The 21433-nt window shown below is 48.5% G+C and overlaps 1 protein-coding gene across 1 annotated transcript; it reads left to right on the top strand.

The window, feature by feature from the left end:
* The first annotated feature begins 1083 nt into the window (after window positions 1–1083).
* On the top strand, window positions 1084–19947 carry UQCR11 (ubiquinol-cytochrome c reductase, complex III subunit XI). Its single transcript, XM_077272127.1, has 3 exons — window positions 1084–1222; window positions 1303–1436; window positions 19798–19947. Exons 1-2 carry the CDS (start codon window positions 1173–1175, stop codon window positions 1421–1423), a joined length of 171 nt encoding a protein of 56 aa, XP_077128242.1. The 5' UTR covers window positions 1084–1172; the 3' UTR covers window positions 1424–1436; window positions 19798–19947.
* Window positions 19948–21433: the final 1486 nt, after the last annotated feature.

Raw genomic sequence — 21433 nt, 5'->3', positions numbered from 1 at the left:
GTGTGGCAAACATGCAAAAGAATAGGAAATCAGGAAGGGGCAAACACTTTCACACCACTGTTATGTTTATTTGAGTTGTAACCAGCTGCGGACTGGGCCTGGCATTTGAGATCACACAGGCCCATGTTGTCCCCGTCCCCAAGCACCAGATGAGATATATTACTAATATTACCCTGGATGGAGGAAAGGAAGATTTACTACAAGTCCAATATTTCTAATGATACCCGTGGCCTGCTGGGGTAAGTGACTGAGTCAGCGACTTTGTGCTCCATCACAACTCTTAACAGTATGGGTGTCTTGAGATCACGGACTCTGCTAACAACATAGCAGACAAGGCGGCCCACGACCAGACAGGCCCTTCCGGCATTTGCCAGAATTACCAGATGGCCAGTCCGGCCCTGGTTGTAACCACTTTTGCACTTCCCTTGGGTCCATACACAGATAATACACATTGTTCTGCTAATTCAGTCCAAGTTGCAGTTATTAGGTATTTTTTCACTATAGTTAGCTAAAAAATCACGTTCCCTCTATGCCGTTTTCCAAAGGGCTGATAGGCATATTAAGAGAGAATGAACCACCCACAAGAGAATGTTTTGAAGAAATTCAGAAATCTTTAATCCTAATTAAAAAGGACACATATTAACAAAGAATGAGTACAAAGAATAACTGTTGTTTCTTCGTGCCATATCCCAATAGAACAGGTATATTACCTCGGCCCTCACAATACGGCGCGGCACGGACACTACAGAGCTGACACAATACGAATTCTGGTAGAGGATTGCCCTCCAGCAGTTTTTATTGGTTCAGTCTGGGAAATTCAATAATAATGTTAGGAATTCTATCATTTTCCAAGTATCTAGATCGGAGCGGCTGAAATGAGGATCATTCACTAAATATCAACTCCGATCTAGACGCAGCCTAGTCTCCACACTGTGGGGTCCTCCCGTAGGCTGTCTCCTTATTGCCTGTATCTAAAAAGAAATAGGATACGGATTAGAAGTCATAGCTGCAGAATCAAGAAAGGGAAGCGCTACCACGTGACCGTCTCTCAGGACGCAGGGGAGAGGCCCAGACGGGCGCGCGGCGGACAGCTCATCCGGGGTCCTCGGCGCTGCGCAGTTTGCCGCTACTTCCGGTAGCTGCGGGTCACATTGAGGACTAGTGCGACGAGAATGCTCGCCAAGGTGCTGGGACCGCGCTACGTGCAGCTGGCCAAGAGCTGGTGAGGGAGGGCGTGTGATGGCGGCTGGGCGTACTGTGCAGCTGCTGTGTACCATGGCGGTAATATGTGTTTCTGTGCAGGGCTCCGACACTGTGCACATGGGGCTCAGTGGGAGCAGTGGGCCTGGTCTGGGCTACGGACTGGCGGCTTTTCCTGGATTACGTTCCCTATATCAATGGCAAATTTAAAGAGGATAAATGAGCCACAGCTTGGAGTAAGTATTGCCTGTCCCTGGTCCCCCCCCTCCTTGCCTGCCTGTCCCTGGTCCCCTCCTGCCTGCCTGTCCCTGGTTCCCCCCCCCTCCTGCCTGTCCCTGGTCCCCCCCTCCTTGCCTGCCTGTCCCTGGTGCCCCCCCTCCTTGCCTGCCTGTCCCTGGTCCCCCCCCCTCCTTGCCTGCCTGTCCCTGGTCCCCCCCCCTCCTTGCCTGCCTGTCCCTGGTCCCCCCCCCTCCTTGCCTGCCTGTCCCTGGTCCCCCCCTCCTTGCCTGCCTGTCCCTGGTCCCCCCCCCTCCTTGCCTGCCTGTCCCTGGTCCCCCCCCCTCCTGCCTGTCCCTGGTCCCCCCCCCTCCTGCCTGTCCCTGGTCCCCCCCCCCTCCTTGCCTGCCTGTCCCTGGTCCCCCCCCTCTCTCCTTGCCTGCCTGTCCCTGGTCCCCCACCCTCCCTCCTTGCCTGCCTGTCCCTGGTCCCCCACCCTCCCTCCTTGCCTGCCTGTCCCTGGTCCCCCACCCTCCCTCCTTGCCTGCCTGTCCCTGGTCCCCCACCCTCCCTCCTTGCCTGCCTGTCCCTGGTCCCCCACCCTCCCTCCTTGCCTGCCTGTCCCTGGTCCCCCACCCTCCCTCCTTGCCTGCCTGTCCCTGGTCCCCCACCCTCCCTCCTTGCCTGCCTGTACCTGGTCCCCCACCCTCCCTCCTTGCCTGCCTGTCCCTGGTCCCCCTCCCTCCTTGCCTGCCTGTCCCTGGTCCCCCTCCCTCCTTGCCTGCCTGTCCCTGGTCCCCCACCCTCCTTGCCTGCCTGTCCCTGGTCCCCCCCCCCTCCCTCCTTGCCTGCCTGTCCCTGGTCCCCCCCCCTCCCTCCTTGCCTGCCTGTCCCTGGTCCCCCCCCCTCCCTCCTTGCCTGCCTGTCCCTGGTCCCCCACCCTCCTTGCCTGCCTGTCCCTGGTCCCCCCCCCTCCCTCCTTGCCTGCCTGTCCCTGGTCCCCCCCCCTCCCTCCTTGCCTGCCTGTCCCTGGTCCCCCCCCCTCCCTCCTTGCCTGCCTGTCCCTGGTCCCCCCCCCTCCTTGCCTGCCTGTCCCTGGTCCCCCCCCCCTCCTTGCCTGCCTGTCCCTGGTCCCCCCCCCTCCTGCCTGTCTCTGGCCCCCCCCCCCCTCCTGCCTGTCCCTGGTCCCCCCCCTCCTGCCTGTCCCTGGTCCCCCCCCTCCTGCCTGTCCCTGGTCCCCCCCCCCCCTCCCTCCCTCCTTGCCTGCCTGTCCCTGGTCCCCCCCCCTCCCTCCTTGCCTGCCTGTCCCTGGTCCCCCCCCCTCCCTCCTTGCCTGCCTGTCCCTGGTCCCCCCCCTCCCTCCTTGCCTGCCTGTCCCTGGTCCCCCCCCCTCCCTCCTTGCCTGCCTGTCCCTGGTCCCCCCCCCCCTCCCTCCTTGCCTGCCTGTCCCTGGTCCCCCCCCCCTCCCTCCTTGCCTGCCTGTCCCTGGTCCCCCCCCCTCCCTCCTTGCCTGCCTGTCCCTGGTCCCCCACCCTCCCTCCTTGCCTGCCTGTCCCTGGTCCCCCACCCTCCCTCCTTGCCTGCCTGTCCCTGGTCCCCCACCCTCCCTCCTTGCCTGCCTGTCCCTGGTCCCCCACCCCCCCTCCCGCCTGCCTGCCCTCTCCTGGACCCGCCTGTCCTCTCCTGGGCCCGCCTGTCCCTGGAAGGCCCCCTTCCTGCCTGCCCCTGGGCGGCTTTATGCTTTCGCCTTATTTCTAAATCTATTTACGAAGATCCCTGCCCTGAAAATACCCTCTTAGGCCAATGGAGGCCAGCGTTGCATTTGGCAGTGGGGAAGGTCGTAGTAATTTTTTGTTTCTATAGCGCCAACATATTCTGCAGCACTGTATATTTCAGAGGCTACTTGTTCAGACAATACAGAATAACACACAACAGCTGAGAGACTTCCTGTCTTGCGCAGTGCATGTCGGGAAGTCTCTAAGGTCAGTGTGCAGAAGCTGCAGCGCTGACAGCTTATATGGCATGCAGATCGGGATGCTATAGAAGCAATCAGCCTGCACAAAATGAGTGTCCCATAGTGCGACACCTAGTTAGTATCACTGCGTCCGTAACGACCCGACCTATAAAACTGTCCCACTAGTTAACCCCTTTAGTGAACACTATTAAAAAAAGGCAAAAAAAACAACGCTTTATCATACCGCCGAACAAAAAGTGGAATAGCGCAATCAAAAAGATGGATATAAATAAACGTACTGCTGAAAACGTCATCTTGTCCCACAAAAAACAAGGCACCATACAGCTCCATCACCGGAAAATTAAAAAAGTTATAGCTCCCAGAATAAAGTGATGCAGAAATAATTATCTTTTGTATATGAAAGTTTTTATTGTATAACCGTGCCAAAACATACAAAAATGATATAAATGAGGTATCGCTGTCATCGTACTGACCCGAAGAATAAAACTGCTTTATAATTCATGAATAGCTGGTTTTTGGTCATCCTGCTTCACAAAAATCGGAATAAAAAGCGATCAAAAATGTCATGTGCCCAAAAATGGGATCAATAAAAACGTCAACTCGTCCCGCAAAAAACGAGACATCACATGTCTCTGTGGGCCAAAATATGGAAAAATTATGGCTCTCATAATGTGGCAATGCAAAAACTATTTTTTGCAATAAGAAGCGTCTTTTAGTTTGTGACAGCTGGCAAACATAAAAACCCACTATAAATAGTAAATCAAACCCCCCATTATCACCCCCTTAGTTAGGGAAAAATAAATAAAAAAATGTATTTATTTCCAGTTGGGGTTAGGGGTGTGTTTCTGTTAGGGTTTCAGTTAGAATTGGGGGTTTCCACTGTTTAGGCACATCAGGGGCTCTCCAAACGCGACATGGCGTCCGATCTCAATTCTAGCCAATTCTGCGTTGAAAGTCAAACGGTGCTCCTTCCCTTCCGAGCTCTGCCATGCACCCAAACAGTGGTTTACCTCCACATATGGGGTATCAGCGTACTCAGGACAAATTGCACAACAACTTTTGGGATCCAATTTCTCCTGTTACCCTCGTAAAAATACAAATTTGGGGGCTAAAAAAATAATTTGTGTGGAAAAATTTATTTTTTATTTTCACTGCTCTGCATTATAAACTTTAGTGAAACACTTGGGGGTTCACATTTCTCAGAACACATCTAGATAAGTTCCTTGGGGAGACTAGTTTCCAAAATGGTGTCACTTGGGGGGGGGGGAGAGATTCAATGTTCAGGCTCATCAAGGGCTCTCCAAACGCGACATGGCGTCCGATCTCAATTCCAGCCAATTTTGCATTGAAAAGTCAAACTGCGCTCCTTCCCTTCCGAGCTCTGCCGTGCGCCCAAACAGTGGTTTACCCCCACATATGGGGTATTGGCGTACTCGGGACAAATTGAACAACTTTTGGGGTCCAATTTCTCCTGTTACCCTTGGGAAAATAAAACAAATTGGATCTGAAGTAAATTTATTTTGAAAAAAAAGTTAAATGTTAATTTATTTTTTTTTTTAAACATTCCAAAAATTCCTGTGAAGCACCTGAAGGGTTAATAAACTTCTTTAATGTTGTTTTGAGCACCTTGAGGGGTGCAGTTTTTAGAATGGTGTCACACTTGGGTATTTTCTATCATATAGACCCCTCAAAGTGACTTCAAATGTGATGTGGTCCCTAAAAAAAAAAAAAAATGGTGTTGTAAAAATGAGAAATCGATGGTCAACTTTTAACCCTTATAACCTAACGAAAAAAAAAATTGGTTCCAAAATTGTGCTGATGTAAAGTAGACATGTGGGAAATGTTACTTACGTATTTTGTGTGACATAACTCTGTGATTTAGGGGCATGAAAATTCAAAGTTGGAAAATTGCGAAATTTTCGCCAAACTTCCATTTTTTTTTTTTTCACAAATAAATGTAAGTAATATCAAAGAAATGTTACCACTATCATGAAGTACAATATGTCACGAGAAAACAGTGTCAGAATCGCTAGGATCCGTTGAAGCTTTCAAGTTATAACCTCATAAAGGGACAGTGGTCAGAATTGTAAAAATTGCCCTGGTCATTAACATGCAAACCACCCTTGGGGGGGGGGGGGGGGGGGGAGAGAAAGGGGTTAAATTATTTTTCATATTTTATACCATGAAAAATTTTAATATTTTTTTAAAAAAATTAATTTTTTTTTTTTTTTTTCAGTTGAGTTTTTTTTTTATGGCGCTTACCCTTTAAAGAGGACCTGTCACTATTTGAAAAGTGGTTATTTTTAGTTGTTACGGGGAAGTAAAAGGGCTCAGATCTGTGGATCCGTATGGCGCAGCAAAAGAAAAGAGGTTTGGGGTTGAAGTCATCTGTGTTTATACAGCAATAATTTAACATGGACATGATGAAATTGAGCTTCTTAGGTTAACAATGGCAATGCAAAATTAAAAGCAAAACCACAAAAAGAGGAATAAGGATATGTGCACACGTTGCAGATTTCCTGCAGATCTGCAGCGTTTTTTTCCGCGCAGAAACGCTGCAGATCCGCAAGTGACTTACAGTACAATGTAAATCAATGGCGAAAAAAAAATGCTGTGCTAATGGTGCGGAAAAATCTGCACGGAAAACGCAGCAGTTTCAAAAAAGGAGCATGTCAATTCTTTGTGCAGATCTGCTGCGTTTCTGCACCCATTCCATAATAGAAATCTGCAGGGGTAAAAAAGGAAGAAATCCGCACAAAAATCTGCAACGTGTGCACATACCAAAAAATGGCGCAGATTCTGACCTGCATTTTCTGCTAAGAAATGCAGAATCTGCACAGAAAATTCTACAGTCAAATCTGCAACGTGTGCACATACCCATAATAAAACTCACTCCAAAATTCAAGAATTAACACAATAAAAAAGGGCAGCAGTATTTACCTGCCCAGGTCTCAGAACTACCGTAATGCAGGATGCAGCAAAGCCATATTGTGAAGATGGCAGCAGCAAATTACTGATAGGCAACCACTCACACCCTACCAAATGATGGCGGGGTGATTACTTAGTATTAGATTGCACACGCAAAAGGCTTGTATAGGGCGCTGGTCACACATGTATAGCACAGAGGCTGGCTTACAGCCTATTAGTAATGCCCATAGTATTAGATTAGGAAGGCTTTTATGCACAGTTCTAAAAAGCATGTTTGCCTCCAAGACCTGTGCATCTCCTATCTTTGTGTCCCCTATTTCTCTAGTTGCCTTCCACGACAGCCTCAGGAGGTTGTCTCCATACCCTAATGGGGAACAGGAAGCACAAGAGGTTAAAAGCCCCTCCCACCTCCCATTAACCAATGTCTTTCCTGTTCCCCATGGGGCATGTAGAGGTTCCTGGTACGCTGCGCGGCCGGCTCTGGCAGTGGTACCTGTAAACTTTTGCCGGGCAGTGGTGGTCGGGTCCTGGGCTTCCTCCTCCGCTTTCTGCTCCCGTCTCCTTAGATTCTGGGACCGCTGTCCTGGTCCTCCTGCGTCCCCTTGCGGGGGTTAAGCGGACCAGCGATTCCCTCCCGGAGGCCTCCCTGAGCTCTCCGGCATCTCCCCCTCCTGTGCACGCTGATCGGCGACCCGGAAGTCACGTGGTGCTTCGGCGCTTCACTTCCGGGTCGTGCTCTCCTGTACAGGAGCGCTGGTACTTCTGGAATTCCGGACCTCTGAACGGCGTGTGGGGCTCGCTGCATCCTCGCACGCCTGCCTGGGACTGCGGAGGGGGGGGATGGCTAATTGCCAGGCGCTGTGGCAGCTTTTATTTTCTATATAAAGCTGCAGAAGACGTCTCTCAGGTAAGCGTGCTCAGATGGATACGTCTTGCCCTGCAGCTGCAGAGCCCAGCGCTCCCCAGGCCCCAGTAAGTCTGGCAGGGATGGGTCCCATTTAAGGGTGGTTTTTAGTATACATTCTTATACTGCTCCCTCTCTCATTTCAGGGAGACAAGCCTAAATCCACCTCTAAGCGCAAATGCGCTACATGTAATGAAAAATTACCCTTAAAATGGGAGAAAACATTGTGCCAACCCTGTACGGACAAAATAATCCGGGCTGAACATCCTTCACTAATAGAAGAGATACGTTCCTTGGTTAGGCAGGAGGTTCAAACCTCTATGGCCACATTTGCCCCTCCCCCGCCGCCGCCACCACCACCCTCACCTGGTCATCGCTTCCCAAGAAAAGAAAAATCCAGGAATACTCTGACTCAGATTCTGACGGCTCATATATGTCATCCTCAGTTAAATGGGAAGACGTTCTACCTCAGAAAACTCCTGAAATCAGAAAGTACCTTTTCTCTTCTGAACATATTGAGGAGTTGGTGTCTGCGGTAAGAAATACTATGGGGCTTAAAGAGGAACCCGTTCCTCAAACTGTACACGACAAATTATTTGGCATTCACACTGATAAACAGACTGGCTTTCCCGTACATTAGAGTATTATTGACATGATCAATAATAAGTGGGAACTTCCAGAGAAACGGCTAACCACCCCGTCAGACTTTAAGCACAGGTTTCCTCTGGATGAGGATTCAATTAAATGGAACATCCCAAAAATAGATGTTCAGGTGGCTAAAAAGACTGCCCTGCCGTTTGAAGACTCCTCCCAGTTAAAAGATCCTCTAGATAGGAAGATTGAAAGCCTACTTAAGAAATCCTGGGAAACCTCCACTTCGGCACTCAGGTTTAATATTGCATCTACCTGTGTGGCCAGGTCTCTCTTCCGCTGGATGGAAGAATTAGAAAACCACATCTCTCAGGGAACTCTGAGAGATGATTTATTGGACTCCTTGCCTATTTTACATAGAGCAACGGGTTTTTTTGCAGACACCTCCATGGAATCTATCCGTGTAGCCGCCAGATCCTTAGTCCAGACAAATTCAGCCAGAAGAGCTCTCTGGCTCAAGATGTGGAGTGCAGATGTGACTTCAAAAATAAAATTATGCTCCATTCCCTTTAAAGGAGACTATGTTTTCGGGCCTTCATTAGATGATATCCTGGAAAAAGTCACGGACAGGAAAAAGACTCTTCCTGAGCAGAGACCCCCCAGAAAGCGTTTTTTTCGGCCCTCCCAGTCTCAGCCCTCCCAGGCTAAGGGCAAAGGGAAAACCGGTAGATGGAGCTATGCTAAGGGGAAACCCAAAAATATCCTTATCCCCCAGCAGTCACAACAAGAGAGACAATGACTCCGATCCAGTAGGGGGGAGGCTCTCGAACTTCATTCACAGTTGGCGGAATATCTCCAACAGCCCCTGGGTCTTACCGTATATACTCGAGTATAAGCCGACCCGAGTATAAGCCGACCCCCCTAATTTTGCCACAAAAAACTGGGAAAACTTATTGACTCGAGTATAAGCCTAGGGTGGAAAATGCAGCAGGTACCGGTGAATTTCAAAATTAAAAATAGATACTCCATACTGTTCATAATGGCCCCATAGATGCTCCACATAAAGCTGTGCCACATATAATGCTCTGCACCGTTCATTATGGCCCCATAGATGCTCCACATAAAGCTGTGCCATATATACAATGCTCTGCACCGTTGCCCCATAGATACTCCACATAAAGCTGTGCCACATATAATGCTCTGCACCGTTCATTATGGCCCCATAGATGCTCCACATAAAGCTGTGCCATATATACAATGCTCTGCACCGTTGCCCCATAGATACTCCACATAAAGCTGTGCCATATATACAATGCTCTGCACCGTTGCCCCATAGCTGTGCCATATATATAGTGCTCTGCACCGTTGCCCCATAGCTGTGCCATATATAGTGCTCTGCACCGTTGCCCCATAGCTGTGCCATATATATAGTGCTCTGCACCATTGCCCCATAGCTGTGCCATATATATAGTGCTCTGCACTGTTGCCCCATAGCTGTGCCATATATATAGTGCTCTGCACCGTTGCCCCATAGCTGTGCCATATAGTGCTCTGCACCGTTATTGCCCCATAGCTGTGCCATATAGTGCTCTGCACCGTTATTGCCCCATAGCTGTGCCATATAGTGCTCTGCACCGTTATTGCCCCATAGCTGTGCCATATAGTGCTCTGCACCGTTGCCCCATAGCTGTGCCATATAGTGCTCTGCACCGTTATTGCCCCATAGCTGTGCCATATAGTGCTCTGCACCGTTATTGCCCCATAGCTGTGCCATATAGTGTTCTGCACCGTTATTGCCCCATAGCTGTGCCATACAGTGCTCTGCACCGTTATTGCCCCATAGCTGTGCCATATAGTGCTCTGCACCATTGCCCCATAGCTGTGCCATATAGTGCTCTGCACCGTTGCCCCATAGCTGTGCCATACAGTGCTCTGCACCGTTGCCCCATAGCTGTGCCATACAGTGCTCTGCACCGTTGCCCCATAGCTGTGCCATACAGTGCTCTGCACCGTTGCCCCATAGCTGTGCCATACAGTGCTCTGCACCGTTGCCCCATAGCTGTGCCATACAGTGCTCTGCACCGTTGCCCCATAGCTGTGCCATACAGTGCTCTGCACCGTTGCCCCATAGCTGTGCCATACAGTGCTCTGCACCGTTGCCCCATAGCTGTGCCATACAGTGCTCTGCACCGTTGCCCCATAGCTGTGCCATACAGTGCTCTGCACCGTTGCCCCATAGCTGTGCCATACAGTGCTCTGCACCGTTGCCCCATAGCTGTGCCATACAGTGCTCTGCACCGTTGCCCCATAGCTGTGCCATACAGTGCTCTGCACCGTTGCCCCATAGCTGTGCCATACAGTGCTCTGCACCGTTGCCCCATAGCTGTGCCATACAGTGCTCTGCACCGTTGCCCCATAGCTGTGCCATACAGTGCTCTGCACCGTTGCCCCATAGCTGTGCCATACAGTGCTCTGCACCGTTGCCCCATAGCTGTGCCATACAGTGCTCTGCACCGTTGCCCCATAGCTGTGCCATACAGTGCTCTGCACCGTTGCCCCATAGCTGTGCCATACAGTGCTCTGCACCGTTGCCCCATAGCTGTGCCATACAGTGCTCTGCACCGTTGCCCCATAGCTGTGCCATACAGTGCTCTGCACCGTTGCCCCATAGCTGTGCCATACAGTGCTCTGCACCGTTGCCCCATAGCTGTGCCATACAGTGCTCTGCACCGTTGCCCCATAGCTGTGCCATACAGTGCTCTGCACCGTTGCCCCATAGCTGTGCCATACAGTGCTCTGCACCGTTGCCCCATAGCTGTGCCATACAGTGCTCTGCACCGTTGCCCCATAGCTGTGCCATACAGTGCTCTGCACCGTTGCCCCATAGCTGTGCCATACAGTGCTCTGCACCGTTGCCCCATAGCTGTGCCATACAGTGCTCTGCGCCGTTGCCCCATAGCTGTGCCATACAGTGCTCTGCGCCGTTGCCCCATAGCTGTGCCATACAGTGCTCTGCGCCGTTGCCCCATAGCTGTGCCATACAGTGCTCTGCGCCGTTGCCCCATAGCTGTGCCATACAGTGCTCTGCGCCGTTGCCCCATAGCTGTGCCATACAGTGCTCTGCGCCGTTGCCCCATAGCTGTGCCATACAGTGCTCTGCGCCGTTGCCCCATAGCTGTGCCATACAGTGCTCTGCGCCGTTGCCCCATAGCTGTGCCATACAGTGCTCTGCGCCGTTGCCCCATAGCTGTGCCATACAGTGCTCTGCGCCGTTGCCCCATAGCTGTGCCATACAGTGCTCTGCGCCGTTGCCCCATAGCTGTGCCATACAGTGCTCTGCGCCGTTGCCCCATAGCTGTGCCATACAGTGCTCTGCACCGTTGCCCCATAGCTGTGCCATACAGTGCTCTGCACCGTTGCCCCATAGCTGTGCCATACAGTGCTCTGCACCGTTGCCCCATAGCTGTGCCATACAGTGCTCTGCACCGTTGCCCCATAGCTGTGCCATACAGTGCTCTGCACCGTTGCCCCATAGCTGTGCCATACAGTGCTCTGCACCGTTGCCCCATAGCTGTGCCATACAGTGCTCTGCACCGTTGCCCCATAGATAGCTGTGCCATATAGTGCTCTGCACCGTCCATTATTGCCCCATAGCTGCTGCTGCTGCAATAAAATAATAACACACATACTCACCTGTCTTGCTTGCAGCTCCTCGGCGCCATCTTCCTGGCGTCTCTCTGCACTGACTGATCAGGCAGAGGGCGGCGCGCACACTATATGCGTCATCGCGCCCTCTGACCTGCACAGTCAGTGCAGAGAGACGCCGGGAAGATGGCGCGACGCCCGGCGTGTGGAACGAGGACAGGTGACTGTTATACTTACCTGCTCCCGGCGTCCCGCTCCTTCCCCCGGACAGCTGGTCTTCGGTGCCGCAGCCTCTTCCTCTATCAGCGGTCACCGGCACCGCTGATTAGAGAAATGAATTATGCGGCTCCGCCCCTATGGGAGGTGGAGCAGCCTATTCATTTCTCTAATGAGCGGTCCCACGTGACCGCTCAGGGGAAGAGGCTGCGGCACCCGGAGACCGTGGGACGGGCAGGGGGAGCGTCAGGATCGCCGGGACTAGGTGAGTATATGACAGTGCTCACCCGCCGACCCCACCACCGATCATGACTCGAGTATAAGCCGAGAGGGGCACTTTCAGCCCAAAAATTTGGGCTGAAAATCTCGGCTTATACTCGAGTATATACGGTAAGTGTTATCCAGCAGGGTCTTTTTATAGAATTCGAAGCCCCCCCTCCCAGGATCTTAAGAGTCACCTCCCCGTCATCTCGGGAGACTCAAAAATTGATGATGTCAGGATTACAAGACCTGATGGATTCGAGAGCAATTTCTATGGTCCCAGTAAACGAGCAGGGAAGGGGGCATTATCCCGTATATTCATGGTAAAGAAGCCCTTTGGACAAGCCCGAATCATAATAAACCTAAAAGCTCTCAATCAATACATCACTTACCGCAAATTCAAAATGGAGTCAGTAAAATCAGCCATCCCTCTGATAGCTCCACATTCACATATGGCAACAATAGATCTCAAGGATGCCTATTTTCATATCCCGATACATCCTTCTCACAGGAAGTATCTGAGATTTGTGGTTCAGTTGAATCACAAGATTCTACATTTTCAATACAATGTTCTTCCCTTCGGAATCTCCTCGGCCCCCAGGGTTTTCTCCAGAGTCATGGCGGAAGCTGTATCTCACATCAGAAGCCAAAGTGTCACCATAGTACCCTACTTGGACGACCTTCTAATTATTGGTCCTTCCACCGAAATTCTCAATCAGAGAGTTGCCAGAACTCTGAGCATCCTACAACTCTTGGGTTGGATACCCAATCTAAAGAAATCTCATCTTTTGCCTTCAAAGATGATAAAATTTTTGGGGGTCCTGTTGGACTCAGGGAACCAAAAGTCTTTCTTACCAGAAGATCACCGGAAGAAATTGGTATCCAAAGTCCTAGATTTAAAAAAACAAAGGTCCCCTACTCTGCGGACAGCGATGTCTCTTCTAGGGTCGATGACGGCCTGCATACAGTCAGTCCAGTGGGCTCAGGTCCATTCCAGAGTTCTGCAGGCACACATTCTGGAAAACTGGAATGGAAATCCAAACTTCCTAAACAGAAGAGTATACACTCCAGGGAAGGTAAAAGCCTCCTTAGCCTGGTGGGTGATCCAAACAAACCTTCTCAAGGGCGTGGACTGGGTACAAACTCCACTGGTGACAGTAACAACAGATGCCAGTCGAAGGGGCTGGGGTGCCGTTGTGTCGCAAGTCCCATTCCAGGGTCACTGGAATCACAAAGAAAGCTCCAGTTCTTCCAACCTCAGAGAATTGATGGCAGTGGAGAGGGCCCTTCTAGCCGCCAACAGTCTAATTGTAGGTCAACATGTCAGAGTGTACTCGGACAATATAACGACTGTAGCGCATCTCAAACACCAAGGGAGTCCAAAATTCAATTACCTGAGAGTCGTGTCAAGCAGAATTTTTTGCTGGGCAGAAAAGCATCTCCTCTCATTATCAGCAATACACCTCAAAGGGTCGGTGAATGTTCAAGCAGATCTCCTAAGTCGTCACGACTTACAACCAGGAGAATGGAGCCTGAAGACAGACGTTTTCAGGATGTTGACGAACAGATGGGGCCTTCCCGACATAGATCTGTTAGCTTCAAGTCAGAATACACAGGTCGAGACTTATTTCTCTCTAAACCCCAGAGACAAATCTCAGGGAGTAGACGCTTTTGCCCATACATGGAGGTTCCCGTTAGCGTACGTATTTCCTCCAATACCGTTGCTTGCAAAGACCCTTTGGAAGATCCGAGACGATCAGGTCCAGACTATCCTGGTAGCTCCAGCATGGCCGAAGAGGAGCTGGTACCACCTCATCAGGGAATTACAAGTGGATGGTCCAGTCTTTCTACAAACGTCAGACGATCTTCTTCTGCAGGGTCCCTTTCATCATCCGAACCCCCAAAAATTCAAACTGGCAGCCTGGCTATTGAAGCCCAGGTGCTAAGAGCTAAAGGGCTCTCAGAATCGGTGATCTCCACTTAACAAAAATTCAAGAAACCTGTCACTAACGCTATATATAGCAAAATTTGGAAAAGGTTCTCCTCGTGGTGTCACCCTTGTAATCCTGACCCCTTCCACCCTAATATTTCACAAATATTAGACTTTTTACAAAAAGGGCTGGAATTGGGGCTAAAACCGAGTACATTAAAAGTTCAAGTATCCGCCTTGAGTTCTGTCTTTGATCAAGACCTGGCAGGTCATCGTTGGATAAAAAGGTTTTTTGTCTCAGCATCAAGACATCATCCAAAGCAACAAATCTTTGTGCCATCATGGGACTTAAACAAACATAGTCCTAAAGGGCCTTACGGCTCCTCCATTTGAGCCACTATCCTCTTGTTCCTTGCAGCTGCTGTCCTGCAAGACCGTCTTCTTAGTTGCCATATTCACTGCAAGACGAGTGGGGGAAATACAAGCCCTTTCAATCAGAGAACCTTATCTAAGCATAAGGGACGATTCCATTGTGTTCCGACATGATCCATGTTTTCTTCCAAAGGTGGTGTCAGAGTTTCACCGATCACAGGATATAGTCCTTCCATCGTTCTGTCACAATCCCACAAATCCGGAAGAACATAGATTCCATACTTTGGATGTACGTCGTATAGTTTTAACCACTATTTGGAACAAACTAAAGCTTTCAGAATTGACCAAAATCTCTTCGTTCATTTATCTGGCCGAAACAAAGGCAAAAAAGTAGCGAAGAGTACAATTGCCAACTGGATAAAAAAAGGCCATAACTGAAGCATATTTATCTCAGAATGTCGCGGTACCTGCAGGCCTAAAGGCTCATTCCACCAGATCTACCTCCGTCTCCTAGACAGAAAAGGGCTGGTGCATCCACGGAGCAGATTTGCAGGGCTGCAACATGGTCTTCTCTACACACATTCACTAAACATTATAGATTGGACTTCTGGTCCAACCGGGATCTAGTCTTTGGCCGGAAAGTTCTCCAGGCTGTGGTCCCTCCCTAAATACAGAATTGGTTGGCATTCCTCCTGAGGCTGTCGTGGAAGGCAACTAGAGAAAATAGAATTATTCTTACAGTTAATTCGGTTTCTAGGAGCCTTCCACGACAGTGTTAATTCCCTCCCGATGTTCTTGGATATTTTTTCTGAGAACCTAAAAGGTAACCGGTGCTATGGGTTCAGTTGTAAGTCACTGGTTAATGGGAGGGGCTTTTAACCTCTTGTGCTTCCTGTCCCCCATTAGGGTATGGAGACAACCTCCTGAGGCTGTTGTGGAAGGCTCCTAGAAACCGAATTAACGGTAAGAATAATTCTATTTTTGTGACGCTATCGTGTTAGCTCTGCATCCTATGTTAATCTGATAGACTACAGTGCCAGCATAACATAGTCACAAGATCACCAGCAGACTCTGAGCCAGGAGGTGTGCCGATCCCTGACAATTCCTTTAATATGCTGTGCAATTTGAAGGAGTTGGCCACTACTTGAACAACCCCTGCTCATTCCTTATGTTTTGCTCTGTTACAATAAAAACACTTACACATTATGCTGCTCTTAGATAAGGTAGCAAAAACCTGGTGACCCATTCCATTTACATTCCTATTGGGGGAATCCGAATCTATTGTAATGTGTAGATGGTGTGAAAGGTAAATGTAAAGGTAAATTCCATTTTGGCAACATGTGAGTTGTGAACTGGTGCATTGTCTTGCAGAAGGCGGTCCGTTTTGGTGAGTGTAGAACCTGCTGAATTTTGGGGTGCCAGTTAATCATAATTAACAATAGCTACTGGATCTTTAAAAGGAACCTGCCAGCAGGATTGTGCACAAGTAACCTACAGACAGTGTCAGGTCGGCACCGTTATACTGATTAAAATGATACCTTGGGTGATGAAATCTGTCGTATTTAATTGAAACTAAAGATTAATGATATGCTCGTGCTCCGGGGCAGGCCTGTGGGGGGTCTTCATGTGGTGCTCTCACTAGCTATTCATCTCTGTGGGTTTATGACAGGTCACTGATCCCTCAGTGACCTGCCCGCTATTTTACATACTGGTTATTATATGTATTGAAAAAAAAACCAAACACCTTCAGCAGGCTGGCATCGAGCATGATCACATGTATAGTGTGCATTAAATTGTTTTATTTAGTCATATACATAGATTTTATTTTTTCTTAAGAATCTTTTCAAAATAGCTCCGCCTGCACAGTGGCCTCTATCAGCGACCCTATAGATGCTACTGCACAGGTGGCACCATTTTCCTAAGGCCGGCGTCACACTGGCGTTTTAAACGGCTGAGTGCAATGCGATAAAAAATCGCATTGCACTCGGACCAATGTTCAGCTATGTGGCAGCTCCCACCAGCCGACTTTTTGTCGGCCGTTTTCCTCGGTCCGAGACAATCGCAGCATGCTGCGATTCTCGGACCGAGGAAAACTCTGGGCTCACTCGCACCCATATAAGCCTATGGGTGCGAGTGAGACAACGCACATCACTTAGATATCATCCGAGTGCTGTGCTTTATAAGCGGACCCCAGCAATGGAGGAGATGGAGAAATTAATTTCTCCGCCTCCTCCGCAGCTGTGCTCCGATCCTCCCTGTGCGAGAGAATCGGAGCACAGACGCATGACACTCGGCTCCTGCTCTGCTGCTGCATCGGATGCAATACGCCAGTGTGACGCCGGCCTAAGAGAAAAAAATGGTCTTCACCAAGATGGCGCCGCCTGCGCAGTTGCATCTATTGCAGGGATGGGCAATTAATTTTCCCAAGGGGCCATTTAATCTACTGTAACTGTTGTGGGGGACCAAACTAAGTGGCCAAACTTAATTCTGCTTATTATGGTTTCCTAATCATTTTTATCACTTACCGTAATATTGAGCAGAATTAGGTATGTTGACTAGTTTCTACTGCTAATACATGTTACGATGGCTCTTAATGTAACTTGTAGTTTTAGCAGCAAAAAACAACCACATAATTGAATGCTTTTTGTAAAGCTTATATAAAGCAGTAAATCATACTGCTCCTGCCCTTCAGCCTTTTATATAGTGATCAACAGCTCCAAATACAATATGATGTCCCAGCACAGTATAATGTCCCCACACAGCCTCTTTACACAGTTGTATATCCTTAAACAGCCACTTAGTCAGAATAATGTCCCCACACAGCCCTCTTACGCAGTATTATGTCCCGACACACCTCGCTAAGGCTGGGTTCACATTTGCGTTTGGGGGCTTTGCGGAGGGCTGCGTACTTCCTCTGTTAAGCCCCGTCTACTTCCAGATACTTCTGCATGCTTCCTGCGTACCTATCTTTAATATTGGGTACGCAGGACATGCGGACGTATGCACATGTGTCCTTTTGACGCGCCCGCCGTCCTCACAAAATGCAACTTGTCTTGTTACCGTGCGGTCGGTGGGCGTGTCAAAACAACGCATCCGCATGTCCTGTGTACCCAATGTTAAAGATAGGATGTATGCGGGGCTTAACGGAGGACTTATGCAGCCCTCCGCAAAGCCCCAGAATGCAGGTGTGAACTTGGCCTTACGCAGTATTATGTCCTCAAACACGCCCCTTACACAGTATATCACCACACAGCCCTCTTACATAGTATATCACCACAAAGCCTTACAGTATTATGTCCCTACACAGCCCCCACTCGGAATGATTTCACCAGACAGTCCTCCTACACGTAATTATGAAACCAAACAGCCCCCTTACTCAGTATTGTGTCCTGACACAGTCCCCTTACACAGTATTATGTCCCCACACAACACCCTCACAGTGTATCCTCTTCCCCACACAGCCACCTTAGTGTTTCATCCCGACAGTCCTTTTACAGTATTATGATCCCATACAACACCCTTAGAGTATTATGTCCCCCAGTAGTTTCTTTAGACAGCATTATGTCCTACCTTCTGCAGAATGATTTAAAAGAAGAAAAAAACTCATCTAACCCGGTTCCCCTGCAGCCTGAGGATGCAGATATCAGTGAAAGTGTGGCGGAGTGCAGTGGGTGGCGGAGTGGTGCCGGATGCCACCCTATAAAGCGCTTTGGCTGTCTTGATCTACGGGCGACATCGAAACAGGTAAAGGGATGCACGTGTCCACGGGCTGTATTTTGTCCAGGTCTGATCTATCAAATCGCCAATAAATGCTACTACTGCACAGGCGCGACGGTGCCATTTTGAGAATGATTCTGAAAAAAAATCTATGTATATGACTAAATAAAACAATTTAAGCATTATGGCAGTAGTTTTCAGCTTCCTGTAGATGTCGTCCTTGGATATAGGATCAAGTCCTCATGTCAAAAAGGCCTGAGTGTATTCATTTACGCCAGAGACTGTCCATCTCAAGAACAATTGTTTGTAATCCAAATTCACAGGTTATGTGTACAGATGCATCTTCAAAGAAGAGAGATAGGATGTTCAATTTATGAGTAATGGTTTATACTCCAATGCCACGGGTTATGCATCCTCAAAGAGGCTGAAAACACGATGTCAATTTACATGTAAGTGCGCGCTTTATTCTATTAACAGAACAAAGGACCATATAGCACAAGACACAATTACCTTCCTGCCTCACAACTTTTGCAATCCCCTTTAGAGTTCATTTCATGTAGGTGTTATCCTGAGTTCATGGATCCAATTGTGGGAGTTCAGTGCTCTAAGGTCAGTTTCCGCGGTCAGTAAACGCTGCGGATTGGATGCTGCATACAGCTGCTGCGTCCAATCCGCAGCGGACAAATGTTACAGCATAGTGGATCTCCACTATGCGTGTAACCGGACATGCAGCGCATCTTTCTAGACCGCAGCATGTCTATCTACGATGCAGAGATGCTCAGTCTCGGCAAGATAAATATCACAGTCCAATGCATTGGACGCGGTGATTCTGCACGGTTCAATGAACACATGCGGAATCGCCGTGCGTGACAAAGCCGGCAGCGCTTTGGACGGAGCGAACATGTGCTGCGTCCAAAGCTCTGCCTAATCCTGAACGTGGAAACATACCCTTATAATACATGCAATGTCCATGTTGACTCCCAACAATGAGCATACCACTGGCGTGTACGGGGGAAGTGCTTTCTGTAGCTTGCCGGTACTGACTCTTTAAAAATCAACTTTTTTATTTTTCGGTTTACAGAGCTGCATGAGGGTTTTTTTTTTTTAACCACACGTTTTGCAGTTTTAATTGGTAGTGTTTTAAAGTATGTGACTTTTTAATTTTTTATTTTTTTTTACTTAAAGTAGTTGTTCACTACGAGGGCAACCCCTACAGAATCTGAATGTTGCCCCGTATAAAGTAAAAACCAATTCTGGTGCCAGCACCGTTCCTGTGCTGTCGTCACTGGTGTTCCTGGGGTTCATGTGAGGTTGTTACATCACGTGAGCCCTGTGCCCAATCAGTGCTGTCATTAATGTCCCCACCTTCAGACCTTATTGAACATCAACAGGGAGCCAGGGCTGTGGTTCCTCTGACTTCCTGACTCTGTTCGATTTGTCTATAGGAGGAAACAGGGACGCCCTGGGAAGCTTTTCTTGCTGCACTTTTGGGGAAAAAAGGCAAATGAGTTATCAAAACGTATTTCTTCAAAACTGAATTAATAGAAAACTAAAGCTTGGCATGCAAAAAAAAGCCCTGGTGCGCCACGTTCCATCTATGTTGCAAAGTGGCTACAAATCAGAAGAGGCACCATGGATTGCGATATGTAGGAGGAAGTTCACAGGGCTCCTGTCTGGTGGTCAGACTACTGACTTGGCTGCTGGACCAATCAATTACCTCATCTCTAGTTAATTTAAAAATTTCACCTTCAGGAACATTCATTTTCTGTCAGATCCCATAAACCGAGTCACCTGTGCTGGTTGTCAAAATGTATTATGGTTTTCTTTTTGTTTCTCTTGCAGATTACTGACTGGTTCCTGATCCGTATGTGAAAGATGGATGCCATGAGACTGTTTGTGGCCCCTATTTGTTCTGTCGATAAAAAAAGTTACAGACTATACAATTAAAGATTGTTTATAAGTTATTTCAAATAAAAGTTTCTAAAATTTTAATTTACCGTAAATGATTGTAAATACTTTACAATATTTAAAATCACATCTTCGGTATTTTGTTCTCTTCCCCTATGCCAGGGCTGGGGAACTTTTTTTTTTTTTTTTGTTTTCAACCAAGGGATATTTACATTGTCATTTGGAGACCATACAGAAATATCAGCTTAAAAATTCTCCTGCTATATTTGGCCAAATATTTTCATTAACTCGCCCCTAATGTGATGGCTGGAGCTTCTTCTCTTTGGTGCTGCTGTGATGTTAGGTGGCAATGATATTGTTGCTGCTCAACTGCTTTTCCAGGTTTGCGTCTGTCTGGAGAGCAGTTTTTTTTTCTTGTTTTTTTTTTTTTACGGTGATAAGTTTTATAAAGAAAAAGCAGTGTAAGGTCTGCTGTATATATCACAAAGGAAACTCTGCTATATCATTTATGATACCTATTGCTGCGTATTCATCATGTAGGAGACACGAGTGCTGCGTTTATCATAGCAGGATGGGACCGCAGACTGCGTTCTCACACAAAAAACATCTTGGCACTGTGTCGGTATGCAATCTGTGGCGTTCACTAATCGATGCTGCGCATATCTGTGTGCATGCAAAGTGTAAGGCCACAGTAAGATGGCCGTATGACACTAATGACGATGGCATTGCTGTGCACAAAGTGGCCGGCGCCTCTCCTGACCTAACGTGACAATGTCATGTATTTCTGTACAGTTTCACACTCGGGCTAGGAGTTGAGTGAGCCAGTCCGTGCACGGCAGTGCGTTTGTCGTTCATGTTATAAGCCTTTCTGCCTGCTCCCTAGGGAGGAATCTGCCCAAGAGCTGGAGGTTTCCCACCCCTACCCTAAAGGGCACAAATATCAACATCAAATGGTCCACTTTTTCCATGCAGTTTCTCAATCTATGCCAACAATGTAGCACAATTATTTTGTGTCAAAGTGCTATCTTGCCACTCTTCATATACAGTGGGTACGGAAAGTATTCAGACCTCTTTAAATTTTTCATTGCAGCCATTTCATAAATTCAAAAAAAGTTCTCTTTTTTTTCTCATTAATGTACACATTTTTGCAAATTTATTAATGAAAAACTGAAATATGACATAAGTATTCAGACTGAATAGGCTTGTTTTCATAATGGGGGCATCACCATTTATTTTTAAAGGGAACCGGTCACCCCCAAAATCGATGGTTGGGTAAGCTCACAGTCATCGGGGCTTATCTACAGCATTCCAGATAAGCCCCTGATGTTAACTAAAAGAGGAGAAAGAGGTAAGATTATACTCCACCCAGGGGCGTTCCCGCTGCGGTCCGGGTCCGATGGGTGTCTCAGGTCCGGTCCGGCGCCTCCCATCTTCATTCCATGACGTCCTCTTCTGGTCTTCACGCCGCAGCTGCAGAGCAGGCGCACTTTGTCTGCCCTGTTGAGGGCAGAGCAAAGTGCGCCTGCTCTGCAGCTGCGGCGTGAAGACCAGAAGAGGATGTCATGGAATG

Source organism: Ranitomeya variabilis, chromosome 1, assembly GCF_051348905.1.
Source record: "Ranitomeya variabilis isolate aRanVar5 chromosome 1, aRanVar5.hap1, whole genome shotgun sequence".
Classification (NCBI taxonomy): Eukaryota; Metazoa; Chordata; class Amphibia; order Anura; family Dendrobatidae; genus Ranitomeya; species Ranitomeya variabilis.
The sequence above is the reverse complement of the archived record's forward strand: the minus strand, read 5'-3'. Positions and strand labels throughout refer to the sequence as shown.